The 14,754-nt window shown below is 39.5% G+C and overlaps 1 protein-coding gene across 1 annotated transcript in view; it reads right to left on the reverse strand.

The window, feature by feature from the left end:
- Positions 1 to 1,715: 1,715 nt before the first annotated feature.
- Positions 1,716 to 14,754, reverse strand: part of mroh1 (maestro heat-like repeat family member 1) — a 47,505-nt gene continuing 34,466 nt past the window's right edge. The window contains exons 31-43 of the mRNA XM_052147092.1: positions 14,513 to 14,665; positions 11,198 to 11,352; positions 10,855 to 11,020; positions 10,454 to 10,659; positions 9,456 to 9,593; positions 9,069 to 9,183; positions 7,591 to 7,737; positions 7,017 to 7,205; positions 5,810 to 5,959; positions 5,456 to 5,590; positions 4,505 to 4,607; positions 3,931 to 3,996; positions 1,716 to 3,647 (exon numbers count right to left, since the gene is read on the reverse strand). Of these exons, the coding sequence (XP_052003052.1) occupies positions 3,571 to 3,647; positions 3,931 to 3,996; positions 4,505 to 4,607; positions 5,456 to 5,590; positions 5,810 to 5,959; positions 7,017 to 7,205; positions 7,591 to 7,737; positions 9,069 to 9,183; positions 9,456 to 9,593; positions 10,454 to 10,659; positions 10,855 to 11,020; positions 11,198 to 11,352; positions 14,513 to 14,665 (1,800 nt within the window). The 3' untranslated portion in view covers positions 1,716 to 3,570. The remainder of the gene's footprint in view (positions 3,648 to 3,930; positions 3,997 to 4,504; positions 4,608 to 5,455; positions 5,591 to 5,809; positions 5,960 to 7,016; positions 7,206 to 7,590; positions 7,738 to 9,068; positions 9,184 to 9,455; positions 9,594 to 10,453; positions 10,660 to 10,854; positions 11,021 to 11,197; positions 11,353 to 14,512; positions 14,666 to 14,754) is intronic.

The raw sequence follows: 14,754 nt of genomic DNA on the forward strand, positions 1-14,754 counted from the left end.
CAAACACCATAGCCAATATTAGAATATTGGCATTATAGTAGAGAGGTTTCAACTAGGTTGTATAAGAAGGTATTCCCCATATTCGTTGCTACACAATGTAGAGTGTGCTAAGTTGTAAGGGAACATTGCTTCGCACTGTTGTTTTGGCTCATTATTAGATTTTTGTTTATGAATCCAGACTCTTTGCGGTGGAAGTCAGCTGGCCTATCTTTGTACGTCTTGTGTTTGGTTTGTCTTCTTAATTTCACATGTTTTAAACTTTAGCCTGATTTGCAAGCACCTCTGAACCTGTGGACGTGGTTCATTATTTCATCATATTTCTTTCGCTCAATCTGTGTGGCTCCAGTGTTTTTCAAACGAATCAGTGTTTTTTAATGAATCTTTTGAATCAATTGATTCAGTGACTCACTCGTAACACATGAAGACGCTCATTTTTTGCCACCTACCGGCATGAAAGATATACTGAAATGTTGACTAAACTAATCTTTTTGTGAACGGATTCAAAAGACATGATTCACTGGGATGAATCAAAACACTGTATTTTCGCACACCCCATTGACAGGTGCTCACGTCCCACAGGTTGAAAACCAGTGCTTTAGCCCATATGAGGGTGCATTCATCACCAAGCTGAAAATAGACAGACTTCATATTTTATATAATACATCGTAAATATGCAGTATCTAATCTCACTAAAAATCTAATTTCCATGACAACCAAATGTCAAACTGATAAATTCTTAGCATAATCACAGTCTTCCCTTCACTTTCTGCCTATACACTGCATATTTTAAGTCACAAACTTCACATCAAATCTCCCAGCAGCATCTTTTCAGTGATTCCATTACCCTCAATGTCATTATGTAAAGAGGGTCAACTGAGATTGAAAATGACTCAAATCTCCATATACTCCCAGGGCCGTTATAGGTCTCAACAAGACATGCCGGGAAAGAGAAGAGACAGCAGTGTTGATATGCAAGCAAGGAGACCTGAGTGACTACTGGCTTGGATTGAATGGGTTGAGAACTATGGAACTTATTATGCAGTCCTGACATCTACAGCAGCACCGAGAGCAACACAAGACTAAAGGTGATCTCAGCTGTTTGAATTATTACAGTGAGGTGTGCTTGAAATGAATCTGGTTGGAATGTTGCAATAGATGCTTGAAGATGATACAGCATTAACTGTCCAACTTTAATTATAGAACTAGCCAATGTAAAGTTCATAATTACGGATTCAATACAGCTGAAAGAAGTACTTTTCATACAAGTTAGTCTTTCTAAAATATGCAGCAATAGGCCAGTTGTTCTGGTAGGTCGCAAACCAAAAATTGGTTGCAGTTGCTTATTTTACTTGTTTTGATAGTGTCAGTGACAGCTGGGAAAATGCATTTCCATGTCTTTTTAACAGCAACTTTGGGCATTGAAGTGCACTGACTGATTTCTTGTAAGCTTTGGAGAGGAAAGGGGCAGAAAACTTTAGACCAATTTTTCTGAAGAAAACATTACCAAATTAAAGCCCATTTCCTTAGCAAAAGTTCTGCAAAAAGGATGTTGTAATCATCCTATTGTGGTCAGAAGTCCAGCAGGGTGTGAGATTGCACAGGAAGCACAAATGTGTGATTTCTGTTATGACACCCATGATGTAGTGCATCTCAAGGCTGAATTTTGTTTTTGAGGCTTTTGGGTTGCACCCTTTCCAGTTAAATCAACCAAACAGTTTCAGTTGCCATGTATAATAACTTTAATGATTCAGACATACATATTCTTATCTACATCATCAAGAGATGAGCTCTTTTACATGAAACAAAACAGTTTTGTCTAAATAGAAACAAAATACATATAAAACAAATTAACAAATTCATGGGAAGATGCAAACAACAGCACACCTGACAAAATGATTATCCTGCAGACCTGTGAAACTTCCAGTGACAGTTTTTCTTGCTCAAACAACCTTTCAGTCACTCTGACTCTGTCATTTCAGCACAGGTTTCCTGACCAAATAAAATAACTGTCTTTAATTACTAATCTCTGGATAAAGCATTTAGATTAATGGTCTGTGTCCATAGGAAGTGCTTTAATTTGATTGGCTTGTGCTATTTTAAAAGCCCAGAGCATTAAGGAGTTTTAACTTTTGTCTCTTTCTCTATATCTTGAGTTTTAGTGGTAATAAGCACTCGATCTGAAACAGTTTGCACATAAGAGATCATTTACACATACTGAGACTATATAATTGCATATTTTTAACTTGATATTTTTCATGACCTAAGATCGTATCCTAAACTGACTGGATTAAAGCATGTGTGGTTCTTGTGAGGTTGAGAATCACACCAGTGCACTTTACAGAGGTTTTTTTTTCCCTAATTTGTTTATGCAAAGTTCACGAAAATATTAACTAACTAAAGAAAAAGACATTATTAGACATTATATTGTAAAACTGTACCAGACAATCCACTATAGCAACTGTAATGAATATTAATATGTAGCACCTTCATAGAGGACACGTGTCCCATGTACTGAACTTCTTAGCATACCAAACTTCTCAAACATATTTGTCCAATTCAAAACTCTCAATATTCTGAGAAGTTTAATACATTAAATCTTCATGCAAATCTCTAAAACAGTTAACACTTATCCTGAAATTCTTTGCACTTTACTAATTAACTTGCAAACAATCTGTAATTTGCAAAACGCAACAAGACAACACAGATGAATCACAAAAGGAGTATGCAATACATAAATTCTTTTAATATCAAATCTACATTGATTTGTCTAATACATATCAATGTTTTGGCACAGTTTCTCTCCATTGTTTTACTTTGGACTAGAAGGAAGCACAGTTCTGTCTCTGTAGTGAATGAGATATAATCAGAAGCAAAAATCAAAAAAACAAAAAACAAAGCTAATTTAAATGTCAATTTTGATTGTGGACAACAGGGATAAACTATTTCTGTCTCAGTTAGTGGCTCAGCAGCTTACACTAATACACAGCCCTTTTAGGGTTATTTATTGCTGAAGGTATATGGTACGGTGTGACTCAACCGTTTGCTTGATACAATCTGATAGAATTAAAAACTAAATACTCAAAACCTACTCTAACTGAGAAGTATTATGTACTGTAATTTTATTATCCGGAAAACCTGATAATAAAAGTTTTTATTTTTGTTTAAATATACTAATTTATCTTAAATACTTTAATGACTTTGTGCTGATATTCATTTAGTACACTTCAGGAACAGCCAAGCAAACTTGTATATTTCTTTTGTAAGTCTAATGTTTAAAGGGTTGCCAGGTACCTACTGTACCTATACCATATATTACAAACCCATTGCTGGTGACAAGAACCATGGAAGGAATCACACACCACATATCTGACATTACTTATAATAAAAGTGCTGTAACATGACACATCATAGCTGTTTAATTCTTCTATTTTCTTACAGAACTAATGTACAGACTTTGGTCTATAATAAAACCTTTAAAGGTCCATTAAAGAGCAACAATTCAAGGCTTTCTCCTTATTTAAAGCAACAAAACTAAAAGACTAGATTGATGGCTGTAGAGCGGAGATTACGTCAGTGAAAATGACCCATGGCTTCAGCGGCTTTCACTCGCACAAGTGGATCTGGATCCTGTAGCAATATTACCAGACCTAAAGGAGAGTTGGAAAAGAGAGAAAGAAATATGAAGGAAACTAATAAATTAGCTGAACAAATACAAGGTTGGATTTTTTGATAAAATAGATTCATCGGCAATGCATTTTCCAATGTATTTTGAAATACAAAAATCACCATTAAAATACACAAACATAACAATAGAGTTTGAGAGTGCAATATTGTATTGTACAAAACAACATATTTATCACAATAACAACAATGTGCTGTCCTTACTGAGATATCACACTAGAAATATTACTAAAGGACTGCAGAACCTACCCCTGGTCACTGACCCCATATTTATATGGGAGAAATGCTCTTCAGGAAGGTTCCCAAGCAGAAACCCTACAAATACACATATACCAAAGGCCTGTTAGGTGCATTGTGGCAATTTAATTTAATACTAAAAAGTGTGTTTGTGTTTCAAATGAGTATAAGCAAGAGTAACCTTTCTATGGCACATTTAGGCTGCTTTAACACTAGAGCTTTTGATGCAAACCTGAGCCTATTAGCAATTTTGCATGCTCCACACTTAATATGGTATAATGCATTTTTCAATGCTGCTTGTTTCCAAATAAATTGCCTTTGTACAGCAGCTCACAATCTTCACATCTCTTGCAATGCATCAACAGCAGACAAACTAAAGTATGTTTGTAAGTTTTGGTGGTAAATCAAAAGGGACAAACACATAATTTAATTGTTTTCTTCTTGGGTCAGTTACCTAGTTACACTGGTAAACAGCTGTCACTCGAACTCAGGTTTGGACCAAGCAATAGAAGCCTGAAAATAGCCTGAGTGACAATATGTTTTTCAAATAAGCATAAAATGCAATACTGAAATAAAATAATGGTACCTATGAACATGGCAGCACCGGCTCTGATCGCAGCCCAGTTACTCTTGAAGAACTGAATGACGGTGATGTGGTAGAAGTTCAGCATGCCTGGGAAATCCTGGATCTTTGGGTAAAATACACATAACACTATTTGATTTCCTTTAATTTAACAAGAGATGCTTTCATTAACAAATGGGCCATGGCATTACAGTGTTTTACCAATTTCAGGCAGTTAAGTTTTTGGGGTTTACTAAAAATGACTACTGAAAAAAGTTCCTTAATATTTCAAAGCAAAAATATGGATAAGATTACAGTTTCATAAACTAGATGGGTAAAGTGTCTTTGTCAAGGCAAACGTTGATGTTGGATTGACAAAGTCTTGCCTGAGAGCTCAAAAGACTTTCCGACAGACTGTCACATAGATAAACCGTCAGATGGAAGGATGGAAGTAGACAACTTAAAGTAGATTAAAAGCCTTTTGTGGCTTTGTTTTCATTTGAACATTTTAAAGTTGGAGTTTGAATTAACGAGCACTTTGTTGGCCCATTTGAATATTACATCAATGTAATTTCATGGGATTTGTACCATTTTTGATCGTTCACTCTGTGAAAACCACAAGTCTGATCAGTTAGAAAAGACAAAGCATACTCTTCCAGAACAGTCTGTTTGGTGGATGTAGTTTGAAAGCTCTAGGAGGAGTTAGTCTTCATCTCGGTTTAGGGATTTTGAAAAAACAACTTTGTAGAATAACCTTGTCAAGCCAACATAACAATAATCGCTAAAGATATTGATGAGTATACAACAGAAGAGAATTAACTATTCACATTTGGTTTAGCAGAGTTATTATTATAATAACCATTATAAAAGTGAATATACCAATTCATAAGCATGCAGAGTTGTATCAGATAAACAGAATGTCCTATATAGTATTCAATCCATGTTCTTATAATAAAGTTTTAGCTCTTGCCGTACTATGTATTTGGTGAGGTCATTAATGAACTCTCCATAATGCAGACCCTTCTCCTCATGAAGATGGTTCTGGAACATAGCGGAGATCTGTACCGAACCTACAACTGGAGCACACGCCCGCATGGCATACTTGCATGCCTAGGGGAACAAAGAGGCACACACACACATGCAAGCATACAAACACAAACAGACAACTTGCATTTGGACTTCAACAGTAAATGTCTCAAATTGCACTTAATTTGATAGAAACATGTAATAGGTAAAAAAACAAAAAACAAAAAAAAACACTATTTTCCATATTTACAGCCATTACAACAAAAGCAATCTGTGCAGGAGCGTGCACAACTAAACACTGACCTTGACCACTTGAGTGTTGGGATCACTGAGGTGCAACAGCAAGCTGACCAAAACATTGTGGATCTGGTCCATAAAGACGGGCTCATTCGAGCCAAATTTTGACAGGTGTCCCATGAGCATGATGGAAGCACATCGGATGTCATCATTCTCCTGATTGAATATGACAAATTATCTAGGAGTAAATGCTTAAAACAAAACCTCCACACCCAAACTAAGAGGCTTGTACTTTGTCAAATTACACCAAAAATAATATACAAGTGAACTGTGAATTGTGAGATCAGGGGTGTCTGTTAGGTCAAAAATATAGTTTCATGGTATGGGTAATTTTACATCATAGTAATGGTTTATATATCACAAAATAAATATTTTTTCCCCTCCCCTTTTCTCCCCAATTTGGAATGCCCAATTCCCAATGCACTCTAGGTCCTTGTGGTTGCGTAGTGACTCAATCCGGGTGACGGAGGACGAATCTCAGTTGCCTCCATGTCTGAGACCGTCAAGTCTTATCACGTGGCTTGTTGAGCGCATTACCATGGAGACATAGCATGTGTGGAGGCTTCACGCTATTCTCCACGGCATCCACACACAACTCACCACATGCCACAGCGAGAGCCAGAACCACATTATAGCGACCACGAGGAGGTTACCCCATGTGAACCTACCCTCCCTAGCAACCGAGCCAGCATGCTCTGATTCAAACTCGCGACTCCAGGGGTGGTAGTCAGCGTCTTTACTCGCTGAGCTACCCAGACCCCCACAAAATAGTTTTTTTTTTTTACAGGAAATTATACAAAAGATTAAAATGTAAATATGGTTAATTGGATACACTGTATTCAATAAACATTTGGCAATGTCTATTTTTGGATAATCCAGTGAATTAAATAATTTGCTATGATTATTTTTCTTTTTATTTGGAACTTGATGGATGCAAACCAAAATATATGATTACTTAATAACAAATAAAGTCTGACACAATTGCAAGAAATGACTCTGAAGAAATTCTGATTGGCTGAGCCAATTAACAGCCACATAAATATAATCTACCACTTTTTAAACAGTATAAAAAATGATCTACCGGTTGACACATTGACTGTTGCACAGTTTATACACTGTCATGCTGCTCTGCCTTAGATGGTAGAATAACTACGACTCTTGCCACATTATATGGGATAAATTAAAATGATGCACTTTCGCTCTACACACTCACATTCTCCAGAAAGGGTTTAATCTTCATGAAGATGTAAACCACAAGCAGGTGGACGTTCTTTTGGTCCAGATAAAGCAGTATCTTGGACATGCCTGACATGGCCTCCAATGTGATGTGTTTCCCCGGGTCATCCTTTTCCTCCATGCCTGAACTCATAGCTGCTAAAAGCTCCTTTGCATACTTATTCACCTGATCAAGAACAAACAAAAGCAGGGAGATCACAGTATAACTGCATATTATAACATACTTAACAGACTGTTATGTAGGTAACGACGTACGACTTCATGACTTTAGAAAGAAAACATAAAAATGCTAAGTATAATAATAGAACAGTGTAGAAGTGTAGGAAGTTTTTTCTCTTTTAGGCAAACAGCAGAGGATATTTGTTTAGGCAGCATTTGCTAGGTAACATCTTAACAATTGGTGAAACAATTTTTTGCATCAGACAACTTCCATACTGATTGTCACATTGACAAGTCTCAAATCGTTGCCAAGAAACATTGCCCAAAATCAATTAGCTTTACTCTTTATCCAAGGTGTATTTGTTTACAGATGTAAAGCAGGGAGCCTGTACCTTCTCAGGTGAGCCCACAGCAATGTTCCCCAGGCCTCGGATCGCCAGCATGCGGACAGTGCCGCAAGAGTCAGTTATCCTCTCCATCATGTTGTTCATTAACATGTCCAGAATCATCAGTTCAGTAACCACATGGTGGTTCAGCAGCTAAAAGCAAAAAAACACAAAACAAATTACAAATAAAAATTAGCCTGTGGGTTTAACACATTTGTGGCATGGTTTATCTCATGACTAATGATACCTCAAAAATGTATTAATTACATGTCTATGAATTGTAAGGTGTCCTTTTTCAACAGTACCAATGATAATTATCTGTATACTAATTATAGGTAAAAATAAATAGAAATGAAAAGGCAAAGTTATTTCTTCTAAACACATATTTAAAAAAACTGAACTAAAGCAAAACCAGTGAATAATCTGTGACTTTGCAAAAGCATAAGGTACCATTATCTGTTTTAGAATGCTGAAGTGACATACACTCTTAAAGGGATAGTTCATCCAAAAATGAAGATTCTATAAGTATTTAATCACCCTCATGATATCCCAGGTGTGTATGACTTTCTGTCTTCACCAGAACACATTTGAAGAAAAACTGAAAATATCTCAGCTCAGTATGTCAAGTGGATGTTGACTTTTGAAGCTCCAAAAAGAACAGACAGTCAGCTTAAACATCATCCATATGACTCAATAAGTTAAATTAATGTCTTCAAAAGCAATACGATCACTTTGGTGCAGAAAAAAAAAAAAATCATATTTAAGTACTTTTTAACTATAATCCAACGCTTCCGGTAAGCTTCACGAGAGGGTGGAGATCATGCGGTCTCTCGCGTGATATATTCATGTTGAAATGTTAATCTCACGTTCTCCTCTTGGTTGAGACATCCAGGATAAGCACACAAGCACACCATTGTGAGTAAATAAACAGAAAAATACAGATATAAACCAATATCAACAAAGATTATGTACAGCGTTTCTCCTTCCCACTTGTAAACAGCGCTGCTCTTCCATGTGTATTGCACGTGCGTCAGTTCTCACGTGTTTCAAATGTCAATGCGATAATGTCACACACTGCTGACTGGAAGAATGTTAAAAAAGTACTTAAATATTTATATTTTTCTCACCAAAAGGGATCGTGCTGCTTTCGAAGACATTAATTTAACAGCTGGAGTCATATGCTTATGCTGACTGTCTGTGATTTTTGGAGCTTCAAAAGACAGATCACCATCCACTTGCATTTTAAGGACCTACTGAGCTGAATTTTCTTGAAATGTGTTCTGGTGAAGAATAAAGTTATAGACACCTGGTATATCATGAAGGTGAGTAAATAATGAGAGAATTTAAATTGTTGGGTGAACTATCCCTTTAATATTTACATTATGTCAATACTTGTAATCACATTTATTCTACAGCACAACTGACAGACTGCTACGTGACTCATGTTTAATAGCCTGTTTTGAGAAACAAGAAACTCTTCTCACCTCAGAGAAAAACGCTGTGACTGTGATCCTCTGGCACTCATAAATATTACTGAGAGAAGGGCAGAGACTCTCCACAATGGCAGGCAGTCTTGGACCAGCATGCTTGGCCATAGCTCTGATACAAAGAGAAGAAAAAGCACCTTCAAAACCTGCACTTAAGCCCCTCGATTTTTCAGGCCCAAACTTCCTGTCTCAATAAAAAAATAGATCAACAGAGGAAAAAAAACAGTGCTCATCAAGCAAATTCATGGGTCATTTTATAACATTTTATTATCTTGCCCCATCATAAACATGAATACAACATTAATGATAAAAAGATTGGTTTGCAAACAATGAACAGTCTGAGCGGATTTCGTGTATGAGAGAGGAGACAACAGGTGTCTCTACCTGGAGAGCAGAGTGACTCCTGTCATGTGCTGCTGTGGATCCTTCATCTTGTCCCAAGCTCCCTCCTGATCTAATGGTTTCACAACAGCGTCAAGCTGAGCTCGAGCCAGCAGGATCCGCAGGGCCTCCATGGCCACCCTGAACACAAAGAGGAGAAACACAGATGTCTCGGTGCTCTTCCAAAACTTGCTGTCTTGTCTGCATGTGTAGTAACCTTCGAATTCAGCATCCAAAAGGGATTGTTTTGAAACATTGGTAGCAACTCTGTTAACATGCAAATTTGAACCACACCAATAGAGCTCTTATTAGAACCACATGACAGACTACCTCATTACTACAGAGATTGACATTAGCATGTTGCAAAGCTAAAGACTTAATACTAATAAGAATAAAAATACATAACACACAAATATTAGGTGAAAGTATATTTGAATTAGATAATTTAAAATGTTAGTTAATATAAATACAATTGTTCATTATTAGGTCATGTTAGTTCATAGTGCATTAACTAATGTTAACAAACAGAACCTTATTGTAAAGTGTTACTGATTATGCAGTACTGAATAAAATACAATGTTGACTTTGTAATATGCTCATCCCTTGATAATCACAGATTATTGTGTACACAAATAAAATGCCTACATTTTTGCCTAAATGAAATATCTTATAAGGCAGTATACATTTGCTGCCCACTGTCTGGAACAGCCTTTGCATTAGGAGTACCTATAATGTCTAAAAATGTTGTCAAGGAGGCCATCTTAACTGGGCTTTGGAACCGAGATAAAGTCTCTAACAACCAAAAAACATGATATTTTTCAAAATTCTTCTATAGACTTGATTTCTAAGGCTGGATCCAGCTTCCACTGGTTTTGTCTTGATGCATAAATAATTTACACAAAATTAATCTTTTACAAAAGAGAATATTAAAAAAAAAACACCAAATTTTTTTCTAAACTTGGAATGAGCATGACAGCACATTCTATATTTATGGCACTTACCCACACACATCAAAGTTGGCCACAGTGTTTTTGTTAGTTGTTTTGCGGTCTGAAATGATGCTGTTGCTGTTGAGATCTTTTGGCAGCTGAACTCCCACGCTGGAGCCCAAACGAACCAGCAGAGCACTGAAGAGCTTTGGAAACACAGCGGCCACGGCATCAGCTGACTGACCGTTCAGCATCATCTCACGCAGGGCACATGTCATCTATAAACACATAAATGCACATATAGATCGAAAATACATGATTATATAGGTAAAAGCTGATACATGTGCAACAGCCACTGGGCTTTTTTTTCTTCTTCTTTTTTTTTTGCATATAGCTATACTCTATATAGCTGAATTTGAACCTTGGTGTATAATGTAAACATCAATTACGTTGACAGCTGTACTAAGACTCACAGCCAATGGGTGACTGGTGGCGACTTTGGTCAAACCAGGCCTCAGCATGGACTCCTTCTTATCCGCATAGGGAACCATAACATTGAGCTTCTCGATAATCAACTCCATGATTTGAAGGGCCAAAGTGCTGTCTGCTCCCAGAGCCATCCACATTTCACAGCTCCAGCTGGAGAAATCCCACACAAACATATGGATAACATTGTAACAAACACTCAATCAGGCCATTATTATGCTTAACCATCATGGAGCACATGACAGATAATGAATGCCATGCACATTAACACACACACACACACACACACACACACACACACACACACACACACAGACAGACAGAAATCACCTGTCGTAAGGCAGTGGGAAGGCGACAAGTGTGTTGATAACGGTCTGCAGATGCTGTGTAGCAAATATGAGGATTGACTGAAAGACGGCCACCTTCACCTGCTCTTCACCAATCACCTGTAGCCGACTGTGTAGCACCTCCAACATCTCTGGTACCTGACAAAGAACAACACAAAACACACACACAGTTGAGATGAAAAGTGAAAAATGGCTTAGTAGCACATAATACGAATTACTTAAATTTTGAAACCAGTGTGTACACACACTTAGCTTTTAGCTAAACATCGCTTTGAGGACATCTGGGACATCCTCAATTAGAAAAACAATTCTGTGACAAGGTCCTGGTCAGTCTAGGGGTAAATGAGGAAGCGGGAACCAGCTTACACACTTTAGTATTTTTTTTTTTCTGATGCTTTTCAGCGTATACACAAACAGAAACACAAACGCTTAATAAACATAAATCAACGCTCTCTTAAAGCAGGCAGTGTCATAGTTGGACTCAGGTCCTTCTCTCCCCAACTGCGGATCTGGCTGCTTTTATCTCTCTCCAGCTATTACCGCAACACAAAAAAGCTCTTAGAGATAATTTCCCCCAAGTGTCAATATTCCTCTCCAGGCCTCGCTCTCCACAGGCATTGCTCGGCCATGCCCCCATCTCCACATACCCCAATCGCCCGACTCTGACCAGGGACCATCCAGCATGTCACCCAATCAATCCCCCTGTGGTCCGAACAGGGGGGGTGAAGCATGCCCCAACAGATTGTACCGGAGGGTGCGGACCACCCACTTGATGGCCAATCACTTCTCAATTTTGCTGTACCTAGTCTCCCTCAGTGAGTGATTTAGACCCTGTCCGATGCATCCGTCTGCAAGATAAAAGGGAGAGAGAAGTTAGGAGAGTCCAATAAAAGCCCACTGCAAAGTGCAGCTTTCTTCTGCATGAACGCCTGCTGACCCGTCTCCGGCCAATGGATCGGATCTGGAGCCCCCTTTTTAGTAAGATCAGTCAGCGGGCTGGTGAAGGTCAAATAGATGGGCACAAACCTATGGTAATAGCCAGCCAGCCAGCCCCAAGAACTGTCTCATGACTTGAGCAGGCTGCAATTGCTGCGGTTTTATCAATTTGGGGCCGCACCTGCCCATGACTCAACTGGAAGCCCAGATAACATCCTTCCATCCGCCAAACTGTGCACTTCTTTGGGTTTGCCGTGAGTCCCACCATCTCAATGACCTCAGGACAACCCTCAGATGCTGCAGGCCAATCATTACTGTAAATAATTAATGTCATTCCGGAACCACCGTCGCCAAAGTCACGAGAACTGCCTCTCTCCATGGTTTTAGGAGGTTGAGGTGGTAAATCTGACATACTCCGTCAGAGCTCGATTTTCCCAACTCGCCGTATGACCTCAAAGGGCCCTTGCCACTTGGCTAGTAATTTAGAGCTCAATGTGGGGAGCAATACAAGGACTATATCTCCCAGTGTACATTCCCGTAGTTGAGTGACCCTATTATAAAGCCGGCTTTGACGTTCTTGAGCCTGGAGCAAATTCTCCTGTGTTAGTTGCCCCAGTGTGTGGAGTTTTGCTCTCAGGTCAAGAACGTATTGAATTTCGTTTTTACTGTTTGAAGGTCCCTCCTCCCAATTTTCCCATAGGATATCAAGCACGAGCTTGGGAGATAATTCTGAAGAGGGCCTCCACAACACTTTGCGCTGAGATGTTGCGAAGAGGCACTGATATCCTGTTGCGTAGTGCACCAAAACCAACACAAAGTGATGCCCACGTGCCATTGTTCTAATGGCCCGACGAGGTCCATACCAATTCTTTCGAAGGGGACCTCAAATCAACAGAAGGGGGCACAATGACGCTCTTGGGGTGGCTGGCAGATTCACCAGCTGACATTCACGGCATGCCACACACCACCTGCGAACATCCCCGCGAATGCCCAGCAAACAGAAATGGGCCATTAGATGGTTTAGTGTTTTTTCCTGCCCAAAGTGACCCGCCATCGAATTATGAGCTATCTGGAACATTTCCCAATGGCTCTGCGGTATTAACAATTGGGTTGTATCCTCCTTTGTCTGAGTGTCCTGCATCACTCGATACAACCGATCATTGATAATCAAAAAATATGGGAATGAGCGTCTGGCTGGGGGAGTTGATCATCAATCACTTTCACTTGGTCGAAGGCACGCTTAAGTGTTTCGTCTCGCGTCTGCTCCAGAGGGAAATCCCCTACAGGGAATACTCTAAGGGCTGGGGAAGCTGAGAAGCTCGCCAGCCCCCTGATATGCTGTCAAGTGTTCCTCAGCCAGCTGGATGGCCTCATCCAACGACGCTGGGTGGTGGCACTGGACACATTCTGCCATCCCCTTCAGTAGTCTGGTGATAAAACTGATCCAGTACCACCAGATCGACCACTGCCAGATTCCCCCAGTGGCTCCAAGCTCCGTAACACCTGCCGGGCCTCAGCCTGGGCCTGAAGGAGCACCTAGAACCATTGCTTCTGCTCCATGTGCAGATCCAGGAGAGCTTGATGCTGGGATTGTTGGATGCCGGCGAGGGACTTTATTACTTCGGCAAGAGGCAAGGACTCCATGACGGCGATTCCTTACTCTTTTTCCGGGTTTCGGCACCACTGTGATAAGTTTCTGGTCAGTCTCGAGGGGAAATGAGAAAGCAGGAACCAGCTTACACACTTTAGTGTATTTATTTGCTGATGCTTTTCCAGGCAAGGCAAGGCGTTGGACTCTGGCTGTTTATTTATCTCTCTCCAGCTCTCACTGCAACACAAAACCGCTGTTAGAGACAATTTCTCCCAGGTGTCGAATCCAGGGCGTGCTGAGTGACTCCAGCCAGGTCTCATAAGCAACCAAATTGGCCCAGTTGCTAGGGAGGGTAGAGTCACATGGGGTAACCTCATCATGGTCACTAAAATGTGTGGTTCTCGATCTCATTGGGGCATGTGGTGAGTTGTGCTTAGATTCCACGGAGAATAGCGTGAAGCCACCACACATGCTACGTCTCTGCGGTAACGCGCACTTAGAATGCATTGGGAATTCCAAATTGGGAAGAAAAAGGGGAGCACATTTTTTTATAAATAAAACAAAGAAAAGCAAAAAAGAAAAACCAGTAAAACCGCACCTCCATTTTGGAGACAAGACAAGGATCCCCATGAGGTAAAAGGCTTAAGAAACAAACTAAATAATCTTAATTAAAGAAAGTCTTAATGATTATGTAAAAATGCAGAAAGGTTTGTATGAGGGTTAAGTTTAGAAATAGAAATCTTTTTTTGTGTGTGTGTGTGTATAATGTACCAGATCCTGCAGGGCAGAACCTCTGTTCTTCAGCAGAGTGTTGAGGATCACACTGGAAGCTCTGGAGCAGTTGGACTGCGAGTCCACCAAACCATCAAACAACATAAACAACAGAGTGCTCAACTGCTGCTGGGGTAGACGCTTACTAATGACCTAAAACATGAGATGGGGAAGAGAGGGAAAGAGGAAGAGAGTGAGTTAGTTCAGTACAACAATCTTGATAGGAAAAGTAGTGATCTTTT

The sequence above is a fragment of the Xyrauchen texanus genome, chromosome 17, assembly GCF_025860055.1.
Source record: "Xyrauchen texanus isolate HMW12.3.18 chromosome 17, RBS_HiC_50CHRs, whole genome shotgun sequence".
Lineage (NCBI taxonomy): Eukaryota > Metazoa > Chordata > Actinopteri > Cypriniformes > Catostomidae > Xyrauchen > Xyrauchen texanus.